The 12,056-nt window shown below is 35.7% G+C and overlaps 1 protein-coding gene across 1 annotated transcript; it reads left to right on the top strand.

The window, feature by feature from the left end:
- The first annotated feature begins 740 nt into the window (after positions 1-740).
- On the top strand, positions 741-11,683 carry LOC114456751 (splicing factor YJU2-like). Its single transcript, XM_028438719.1, has 6 exons — positions 741-749; positions 6,778-6,920; positions 8,033-8,162; positions 9,596-9,724; positions 10,824-11,005; positions 11,529-11,683. The coding sequence occupies exons 3-6, from the start codon at positions 8,040-8,042 to the stop codon at positions 11,539-11,541; spliced, it is 447 nt and encodes a 148-aa protein (XP_028294520.1). The 5' UTR covers positions 741-749; positions 6,778-6,920; positions 8,033-8,039; the 3' UTR covers positions 11,542-11,683.
- Positions 11,684-12,056: the final 373 nt, after the last annotated feature.

Below are 12,056 nucleotides of genomic sequence, written 5' to 3'. Positions count from 1 at the left end.
TCGTCAATAAAGACAATATTCTCAAAAAAATAACAAAAAACAAGTATATTATGTCTATGTGTGGCAAGAGGGAGTTACTCCCCCTACCACAGGGGGCAGTGTGGCCACTAAGTAATTAGTGCACTGCATATAAATGGTACCCAGCTGGCCTCTTCCTCTCTCTCTCTCTGTGTGTGTGTGTGTGTGTGTGTGTGTGTGTGTGTGTGTGTGTGTGTGTGTGTGTGTGTGTGTGTGTGTGTGTGTGTGTGTGTGTGTGTGTGTGTGTGTGTGTGTGTGTGTGTGTGTGTGTGTGTGTTCGACCTGAAACTTAGTTAACGGGTTCCAAATACCCAAGTGTGTGTATCTGTTATTTTGGAGTAATTTGGTCATTTCAAAATGTTTATTTTAATTTTATTTCACTTCTGGACGGCCCAGAAATGAAACCTATTCAGCATTTGACCTCAGAGTGTGAGGGGGCGCTAGCGCACTATCTGTTGAGAGACGACTTCCGGGATCCATCTTGATGACGAAACAGATAAACTGTGATCAACTGCTACTCATCTATTGGCATCCACGTTAATCAATCGGCAGGGACTGTTCTAAGTGTGTTATTATCACTTTTTATCTGTATATAATAACATATCATTCACTATTTTGTTAGTATTGTTTGTTAAACTACGTGTTTGTTGAAGATGAACCAGCTCCATGTAACCAGCAATTGTATTGTGTATCACAGTTTTTAGAGCGGAAAAGTGGTACGTACTATTCTGGTAAGTAAACATCATGTGTATCCGTGCACACAGCATTAGAAACGCTCATATTTTCACCACGTAAGCAAAACAAAAGTGCGTGAGGCTTTTACTCCGTAGCAGAGCACCACACACAGGAGTAGTCACGTCCTTTATAGCGCACACGGAAAATCCCCGGAAAAACCTGCAAAGTCAGTGTTAACATGCACATCTTTTTAATGGCGACAGTTAAGAAAGCTAAGCTACATATTAGTCATTCTTATTATTGTTTTATCTTATAGTTACTGGTATTCATTAAATTATTTTGTTATTGTTATTATTACTATCATTATTATTACCATTACTATTATTACTACTTTCACTATTATTATCTCTATCTAATGGTACTACTACTGTATTGTTGTTATTGCTATTCTTATAATATTCTTTTTTTTATCTTATAGTTACTGGTATTCTCATTGTATTATTTTTATTATTGCTATTACCTTATTATTTTATGTTCTTGTATTATAGTTACTGGATTTTCATTATATTTTGTTATTGCTAATGTTATTGTATAATCTTACTACTATTGTATTAAAGTTATTGCTATTCTTATAATTACCATTATATATATTTTTTTATTATAGTTACTGGTGTTCTCATTGTATTATTAGCATTGCTATATTATCATTCTATTACCTTATAATTATTTAATATTGTTTATTATTATTGTTTTTAGTGTATTATTATATTATTTTGTTATTGCAATTATTACTATTAATATTATAACATTACTTTTATTACTAGTACTACTTTCACTATTAATATTATATCACTATCAACATATTTATTATTATCAGTGCTCTACACAAACTTATCCAGTCACTGGTGTGACCAACTTTCTCTGTTGGTCGAGTGGGTGTACAGTATAGACATGTATAGTATATGCATGCTGAGGAATAGTTGACTTAACTGGCGTACTGTAGTTTTGTATGAAGTAAAGATTGACAGTGACTCAAGATATATTTGGAATGTTTTAGTGTCAATATTAAGTTATAATTATTATAATATTACTGTTATTACTTTCACTATTAATATTATTTATCTATTTGTACTAGTATTGTATTCATGTTTTTGCTATTCTTATATTATTATTTTTAATTATTCTTTTATCTTTTAGTTACTGGTATTATTATTAATATTATTGCTATTACCTTGCTGTTTTATGTTGTTAACTATTGTATTATAGTTACTAGATTCTCATTTTGTTATTTTATTGCCATTATTATTAATGTTATTATTGTACAATTGTACAACTACTGCATTAATGTTTTTGATATTCTTATAATTACATTATATTCTCATATTCTTTTTTAAAATTATTTTATATTATAGTTACTGGTATTCTCATTGTATTATTAGTATTGCTATATTATCATTATATTACTTTATCATTATTTAATATTATTATTATTTATTATTGCTTTTTTATCACATTATAGTTACTAGATTCTTATGTTATTTTGTTATTACTATTATTATTATAACATTACTATTTTTACTATTTTCACTATTAATATTTTATCCCTATCTAATTGTACTACTACTGTATTATTGTTTTTGCAATTATTATTTTTTTATTCTTTTATCTTATAGTTACTGGTATTCTCACTGTATAATTTTTATTGATGTTACCTTATTATTTTATGTTGTTTATTATTGTATTATAGTTACTGGATTCTCATTATGTTTTGTTATTGCTATTATTATTATAGTTATTGTTTAATTGTACTGCTACTGTATTAATGTTATTGCTATTCTTATAATTACCATTATATTCTCTTTTTTATTATTTTATATTAGTTAATGGTATTCTAATTGTATTATTAGTATTGCTATATTATCATTATATTACTTTATTATTATTTAATATTGTGTATTATGAATAATATAGTTTTTATCAGGGGTCACCAACGCGGTGCCCGCGGGCACCAGGTCGCCCGTAAGGACCAGATGAGTCGCCCGCTGGCCTGTTTTAAAAATAGCTCAAATAGCAGCACTTGCCAGTGAGCTTTTATATTGTGGCGATCGATGCGGAGGCACGAGACACTGCCTACTGGTTACTTTTCACACACACCTAAACCTGCAGGTGTTGCTATTATTAATTCAGCTTCTACACATGCACAGTGTGCAGAGTCACTGCTGCGCACACAGACCTGACACACGGTGCAAACACAACGTGTTTCTCCTGATTTCTGCCCGACATTGTCCGGGCGGACCATCCTTCACTGAGCGTCGTTTCCAGCCGGACAATAATATAAATAATTAATTAATTATATTGTTGTAATAATAATAACGATTACACCGCATAAGAAGAGGTGTAATCGTTATTATTGTCCGTTATTTGTTGTTGTTTGATTTTTGTGTTTCTACTTGTATTGTTTAACTTACAATAAAAAAATTAAGTGAATTTTAAAAAACAATTTTTAAAAATCGATTTTTGAAGTTTATGAATCGATTGTGAATCGATTTTTTTACCCACCCCTAATATATACATAAACTTACATACTGTATATACACATATACTGTACATATTTTACTAATTAATATTTACTCCACAAATTTCATAAATTACATTTTAAATAAAATATATGGTGTGGCTTTTTATACCATTATATATCTATTATAAATTATTGCTGTCACAGGTAAAATTGTTGCACTTCTGTCTTATACTTACTAACAATATATGATTTAAAAAGCTTTATAAACTGGTTTTTGTTGCTGCTTTGTTTTATTTCATCCTTTAAGCATTTCTATAGTTTTCCTTCTCTCTGAAAATCTTTCTGCAACCTTTTTGGGAGTGAACCTTTGCTATATTTATATTTAATTTGGACATTTTTTTTTTCTCTGTATTTTTGTTTGAACAATCACACACAGTTTGCAAAGGGTGGAATAAAACACAATTTGACAGATAAAATAATAAAGTAAATAGATGCCTGTGGTCTTTACAAGTCATCTTTCTTAAAACAAAACTCAGAGAGAAATAAAAAAAAAAAACAATTAAGTGTAACGAAATAAAAATGGAAAAACAGAAAATGTTTCTTTGAGGTTTGATCACCCTCTTTTACATGTAGGTTTCCAAAATAATATAATGAAATGAAAGAAAAAGAAAAGAAAACATAGTTTTATATGTCAACATATACCCACATACAACACTTAAAAATAAAATGTACCATAGTTATACTCAACAAAATTACAAATTACAGAAATGCCTTAGATCAGTGATTCTTATGGCGCGTTCAGACAAAACGCTTTTTACATGCGTCCGGCGCCTTCAACGCGGCCGATGTTGAAGTTGGGATTGTTGAACTTTTGGGACATATCGCGGCGCGTCGACCAATCAGGAGCATTCCCCAACCGTGACGTATTCAGGATAATGTAGAGCCGATGAACGGGAGTCGGAGGTGGCGTGTTCAGCAAGGAACTCCAAACTTTATTCTCCATTCAACCACACCAAAAAACATCTGACCAGAAACACAATGTTCCCCACCACTTCATAGTCACTGGGTGAATTATGAACGTAACTGATCTCCACAATATCATCCATTTTATGAACACCACCGGCAACAGAGAAGCTCCTCCCCTCGACTCGTTGGGCGCGCGTCCCGAGCATCTTCGACACTGGTGACAAGCGTCCAACAACGCAAGTGAAAACGCGTTTGGTGTGAACGTACCATTAACCATAGGGCCCCGTCTCATGGTTGGTCCGTGAGCGCCTCCTAGAGGGCCGTCAAAAAATGTTTGTTTTAAGCCTGTGGTCCATGGGGGCCGCAAGAGCATTCACTGGCTGAATTTATATTTGCACTTTACTTCAATTGTATTGACAGTTGTATTAAAAAAAAACAAATACTATTTAATTAAATTTTCTTTTTTTAAATTAATTTATTTCATCACCCCATATTTGCCTTTTTTCATCAGTATTTTTTGAGTCCTTCATTTATTATTGCAGTGAATACAATTTTTTTTTAAATATTTAAAAAAAAAAAAAATCTTTTCTTTTCTCTCTCCTCTGAGCTCTGCCCATCACAGGTGATCTATCATCCAAAGGTGCGCTGCTGCCACATACATGTCACCATTTGGTCTCTACATCATTGTACATGTTAAATATTCACCGGAAACAGGTCGAGGATGCAGTCAACATTGGACTGAACTACATCCTGCACCACCTCGACTCCCCAGGGACCTACGCTAGGATCCTGTTTGTGGATTTCAGCTCTGCATTCAACACCATCATCCCGGACATCCTTCACCAGAAACTCACCCAGCTCACAGTGCCGGCCTCCACCTGTCAGTGGATCACCAACTTCCTGACTGACAGGAAGCAGCAAGTAAGGCTGGGAAGCATCACATCTGGCACCTGGTCACTCAGCACTGGCGCCCCCCAGGGGTGTGTTCTCTCCCCACTGCTATTCTCCCTCTACACCAATGACTGCACCTCAGGGGACCCCTCTGTGAAACTCCTGAAGTTTGCAGATGACACCACCGTCATCGGTCTCATCCGGGACGGGGACGAGTCTGCCTTCAGACGGGAGGTGGAGCAGCTGGCTCTTTGGTGCAGTCAGAACCATCTGGAACTGAACCCGTTCAAGACCGTGGAGATGACAGTGGACTTCAGAAGAAATCCCCCCCCCCACTCCCCCCCTTACCATTTTAAATAGGGAATTGGCTACCGTGGACTCCTTCAGGTTCTTGGGATCCACAATCTCACAGGACCTGAAGTGGACCTCCCACATAGACTCAACCAGGAAAAAGGCACAGCAGAGGATGTACTTCCTGCGTCAGCTGAGGAAGTTCAACCTGCCCCAGGAGCTGCTGACCATGTTCTACACCTCCATCATTCAGTCTGTTCTGTGCACCTCCATCACTGTCTGGTTTGGATCTACAACCAAACTAGACAGACACAGACTACAAAGGATAGTCAGGACTGCAGAAAAGATCATTGGTGTCGATCTGCCCTCCATCCAAGACTTATACCTGTCCAGGGTCAGAAAACGGGCAGGTAACATCACTGCAGACCCCTCTCACCCTGCACACAATCTGTTTAAACTCCTCCCCTCAGGCAGACACTACAGATCACTGTACGCCAAAACAACCCGCCATAAAAACAGTTTCTTCCCCCAGGCTGTCACTCTGATCAACACTAAACAGTCAAAGAGTGTCAGACCTGGTTCTGTGTAAAAACCCTGGAACCAAACATAACAACCCTGGATCAATCTGACACTGAGAATGTTCATGTACATACCTTTAATTTAAATGTTCTCCTGCACTACTTATCAATGCTCTACTGCACTATTTTCCTTTTATTATTATTATATTTTATTATTATCTTTCTTTTCTATTATTTTCCTTCTTTTTATCTTATATTTTTATTTTTATTTTTTTATTTATTTTTTTTAATTTTTTTATACTATTATTATTATTTTTATTATTATTATTATCTTGTTATTTTATCGAGTTTGCACATTCTAGTCTAACTACTGTTTATATTTATACTTATGTTTATACTTATTATCATCTTTTCTAGTTGATTGTTTATTATTGAATGTTTTCACTATTGGAGAGAGCACAGTTGACCGAGTCAAATTCCTCGTGTGTACAACATACACTTGGCGAATAAAGATGATTATGATTCTGATTCTGATTCTGAGAGCTTCGTCACAGTGTCTCCTAGCAACCCCAGCCGAAAAACACAATTCACGTCTATAGACGTGAATGGCACTCAATGAGTTTAGAAACCCTGCCTTAGACAACCTGAGTATTTTTTGTCTGCTTATTTGCTACTAAAACCTAATATCTTCATATTCAGAAGTTCAAATATATAAAATTCTTCCCTTATCTCAATAACTATATACAAAAGAACAAGGAGAGTCTGCTGAAGGGGGTGGGGTATGCATATAATTTAGACATTTCTGAATTTTAAATCTGGTGTTTTTAAGAATGATCTATTTGTGTGTTCTCTGTATCCTGCGTTACGTATCATTCTAATAATCTGGTCCTCTTTCCACAGGTGGAACACGGGGATCTGGATCGACCCAGTGCATCGTCTCCTACTGGTTCTCCTCAGCCTAACTCACAGCTGATTCTGCTGCAGGCTTTAGAACGCTTCTACCCTAAACGCTACAAACTAGACTGCAGCTCTGAGCAGCTCCGGTAACAGTCAGATCCTGTTGTTTTTAATTCACTTTTAGAATTCATATATTTAATGGTTATTGACTGACTTGTATTTAAATTTAACTTGGAATTTATGTTCGTAGAGCAGATTAAAGTAATTCTCCACTGGTCAACATATAATCATTTATTATATTTATACAGTGTTTAATTAGATTTTTTTTTTTTGTGAGTACTACAGGTAGGATTTATAGTAGGGATGCACCGAAATGAAAATCTTTGGCCGAAGCCGAATAAAATATAAACACTTGGCCGAATATCGAATGCGGTTGTTGTTTTTCACTATTTTTTTTAATAGTGCATAAATAGCCGAGAACAGCGATTTTCAACTGGTGGGTCGGGACCCAAAAGTGGTTCGCAGACCTGTACTGGGAGGGTCGTGAACAGCTGGTCCAAAATTAACAAAGAAAGAAAGAAAGTAAATGTTTATTGAATATTCTGACATTTTTCAAATATTCCAGTAGTCTTTGCTTTTCATAAAAAAGCACAACAACGTTTTTCATTTATATTATCCCTTCAAATAATTCCAAAAAAAGCTTAAGTGCATTAAAGGGGAGGTATGATGAAAACATCACTTTATAATGGTTTTGCTGCACTACTTTTCCTGCTTCCGATTGTGTTGGGAGTCGCTGCTTTGAGCCACGGACCCATTGTTTACACTCATCAGCTGTTAGCACTCCATGCTAATGCTCCACCAGTCTTTGCAGTGAGACCCGACATTGCTTGTGAATTGCATGGTGACGGACGACGGAGAGCGGTAAGGACAGAGTCTGGCTGTGTTTGTGTGTGGAAAGGAGGAGCTGCTGCTGCTGCTCCTGCAGCAACGCACACACACTTTTCCGAATCACAATCACTGCAGGTTGTTTGATTGCGTCATACGCTACTATTCGGCCTTGTTTTTAACTCACTAAACCGAAGGCCGAATGTGGCTTTTTTGACAATATTCGGCCAAATATATTCGGTGGCTGAATATTTGGTGCATCTCTAATTTATAGTGATAATCAGTTATCCTTTATGGTGTCATTTGTGTAAAACAGGTTTCCCCATGTGGACAGTAAAGGAATGTCTAAAGTCTGGTCCTCATCTCCTTTCAGAGACCTTATGGAGCGTCTGGCCACTAAGTGGTCCGTGCTACGTGGGTGCACTGCATCCGAATGTGTGAGGATATATCTGACTGTGGCTCGAAAATGGCCTCTGTTTGGAGCCAAGCTGTTCAACGCTAAGGTAGAGCATCATTATCACTTTTTGTTTTTCACTTTTACTATTTACTATATAGTCTTTTTTTTTTTTTTTTTTTTTTTTTAATGAGATGTAATATTTTACAAGTAAACGCATTGATGTGCTTTTTGGACCAGTTTACCCAGTGAGTTTTAGGTAGGAATAAAAGGTTTAGGATGTTCCATATCTAATCTGATCTAATCTATCTAATCTAAGTCTATCTAAATATGTTCCAATATAATGTAATATAACCGTATCTATTATGATTTAATTCATATGATTTTATCTAATTCATTCTAATCTAATGCATGTTAATTAATATGATCTAGTCTAATTTAATATGTTCGAATATAATCCAATATAACCTACTGTATCAATTTAATGTAATTTAATCTGTCATGATCTAATCTATTATAATTTTATTATAATCTAATGCATATAATCTAACACGCTCTAATCTGATATAATCTAATTTATTATGATCTCACGTGTATAATAATTGTAAAAAAAAGTACTACTTCGCGGATTTCGCGACCTAACCATAGCATTAGCATTAACCTAACAATAACATTAGCCAAGCATTAGCATTAACCTAGCATGAACATTAACTGCTCTATTTATATTCTAGTTTCCAATGTTGTCATTGTTTTTCATTTTTATCCACTTCCCCCCATGATAATTTGCGTACCCGTGGGGGTACCCGTACCCCACTTTGGGAACCTAGGCTCTAGAAAATACTTGTGACTCTTTAAAAACATATCTGCATGCAACACTTTACCCATGTTTTTCCAACCTTGGAGTCTTGGCCCCGTGTGGGGTCGCCTGAAACGTCCAGTAATAACAAAATTAAAATAAATGACTGATTAAAATCATATATTTTTTTTAAATCGTATTTATTCATTCATTTTAATTCATGTATTTAAAAAACAATACATAATATCAGAAATAGACATAAGTGCAGGAAGAGGCAGGAAGCTCAAAGAGCTTAAATAATGATTATTCTTTTTCAAATTAAAACGTCACACACAATCTCAAACAACTGTATTCTATATTTTCATTTTCTCAAATATAAATCTAGTTCAAATAAAATGTTGTATAAAAATATCTGAGCTGGCCCTTGTAACTTTGTGCACTAATCCTTAATACTCTACACTATTTGTAACACAGTATAACAAATATTATCAAACTAATTTTAGAGGGAGAAACTTTCAATTAATTAATTAATTAATTAATTAAGTTCAATGCTTGTAAAGAGACTGTTCAGAATGAGCGGTACATGGGGCTGCCAATCTTTCGTTTGTATATTAAGTGCCCTCGATGTCTTTTTGAGATGACTTTCAAGGTTAGAATGAATGCCATGGCTATCCCAAACATTTTGTTGACATTAATATTTTTGAAAACAGACATTTTTTTAAACATGTCTTCTTTTGATATTGTAGACTGACCCAAATAACTCAGACTACACCATGGAGCACGGTGCAACACAAAACTTCCAGCCTGATGAACTGGAGGAAATGAAAAGGATCCAGCAGGAGAGGGATGATGAGGAACTAAACAACCCCACGAAGGTCAGGTTTCTGTTGTTGTTGTTGTTGTTTATTTATTGATTCATTCATTCATTTTATGAAAATGCAAACCAACAAAGATTCCCCATGTACATCGAATAATATCAAAGTCTAAATGAAACATTTTATTGGAAATGAGCAATAAGAAGAATAATATTGTTATATTTCTGTCCCTTAACTTAATCAATACATAATTGATGACCCCACCAACCTTCCCCTCATCAATCCACAGCATTTCCACTATTCCCGATCTTGTTAGATCTCGGAAGCGAAGCAGGTCTGGGCCTGGTTAGTAGTTGGATGGGAGACCACTGAGAATTCCAGGTGCACAGTGGGGGGCAGTTGCTCCAGTGATATCTGTCATTGTGTCCTTGGGCAAGGCACTTCACTCACATTGCCTAGTATGAATGTAGTCTGTTGGTGGTGGTCAAAGGGGCTGATGACGCATTATGGCTGCCTCGTTTCCGTCAGTCACAATAATAGCTTACCACTATATAAAATTAATTTATTATTATTATTTTTTTTTTTCTGATAACCCAAAAATGACAAATCAAAATTAACAAATCACCTTACAAGTCAACTTTCTAAAGCACATTGGCAGATTTTTTTTGCCCTATAATTTTTTTAAATTGACAAATATTTGTACAAACCTTCAAATCATTTTCTTGAGCATTCCACAACCTCACACCGACAACAGACGAGAACATTAGTCTTGAAGTAGTACGAGCGACTTAGTGCTTAAAATATAATTTCCTCCTGTGATCATCATCCTCAGACGCACTTACAAATAATCTATGAACACACTCTGTTCTGCTTTTGGCTTTAAACATAAAAACTGATGTTTGCAGTTAAATTGTGTCTTTACATTTTAATAACCCGGATTTAATAAATAAGGAATTTGTATGTTCTCTAAAACCAACTTTGTAAATAATTCTGATCATTATTTTTTGCAACAAAATCACTGGTAAAATATTTCTAGTATATATATGTTACCCCACACTTCAACACAATAAGTGAAATATGGCAAAATATTTCACTTGTTATTTTCACTGTATTATGTGTGTGAGTGATTTTAACTTCTGTGTTACTGTTCTTCATTCAGGTGCTTGAACACAGAACAAAAGACACGAAACGGGAGATGGAGGTTCTGGAGAACCTGCAAGAGCTGAAGGAGGTGAACCAAAGGCAGGCTCAGGTGGACCAAGAGGAAATGATTGCCAAGTACAGAGAGATGGAACGGAGACAGAAGGAGAGGGAGGACGAAGAGGATGAGCGGGAATTAAGGTGAGTGAAGAATGAAGGATAAAGCCAACATAAATCTGCATCACAATGGTAAATGGTAAATGGACTTGATTTTATATAGCGCTTTATCACCACACTGAAGCAGCTCATTCACCCATTCACTCTCACATTCACACACCAGTGGGACAGGACTGCCATGCAAGGCACTAGTCGACCACTGGGAGCAACTTAGGGTTCAGTGTCTTGCCCGAGGACACTTCGACACATTGTCAGGTACTGGGATCGAACCCCCAACCTCTCGATCAGAAGACGACCCACTTCCACCTGAGCCACGGTCGCCCATCAATGTTTGATTCCACACTCCTACTGTACATGTGACTTCATTATAAAACTAGTTCACCTCCAGAAGTAATGACATCTGATATGATGCCTGATGGGAGATAAAATTACATTGATTTTTCCCGTCATGACATGATTATAAACTTTATCAAACAATAACAATATAATTCTATCTCATGATAAACATCATGTTTGTTTATCTGTGTGTTCTTTCTGCAAACCACAGCCAATCACAATGACTGTAAAAAAGTAACGATAAAGCAACAGCCTTTAGAGAGATACTGGAGCTTCAGCGGCAATATAGATTGAGGAAGTCAGAGGAGAGCAGCAGAAGCAGGACTCAGCTGAAGAGCTCAAGCACAGACAAACCTACAGATATCCTCACCCTGTGCAACCCACCCAAGGCACAGGTATGATGACCCTGCAGTTCTGTAAAACAGGACGTTCTGTATCTTAATCATTACACAGTGGTTCCTGATGGTATCTGTGTTTCTTTTCATGTGTATGACTACAAAAAAGACATAAACAATGTGATATCTTACCATTTAAATAAGGGTTGGAGTCAATTACGTTTTTCAATTACAATTACGTCTTCAATTATCCATGTTCAATTACAACTCAATTATGATGACCTGCATTTTTACCACTTACAATTAAAATTATTGTTGTTACCCTGAAAGTCAAATACAATTACGTTCTCAATTACTGAGCCTTTAATAAATAAGCCCATTACACTTTACCTTCCCCTTGTGTT

The sequence above is a fragment of the Gouania willdenowi genome, chromosome 22, assembly GCF_900634775.1.
Source record: "Gouania willdenowi chromosome 22, fGouWil2.1, whole genome shotgun sequence".
Taxonomy (NCBI): Eukaryota; Metazoa; Chordata; class Actinopteri; order Blenniiformes; family Gobiesocidae; genus Gouania; species Gouania willdenowi.
This window is presented reverse-complemented; position numbering and strand designations above follow the sequence as displayed.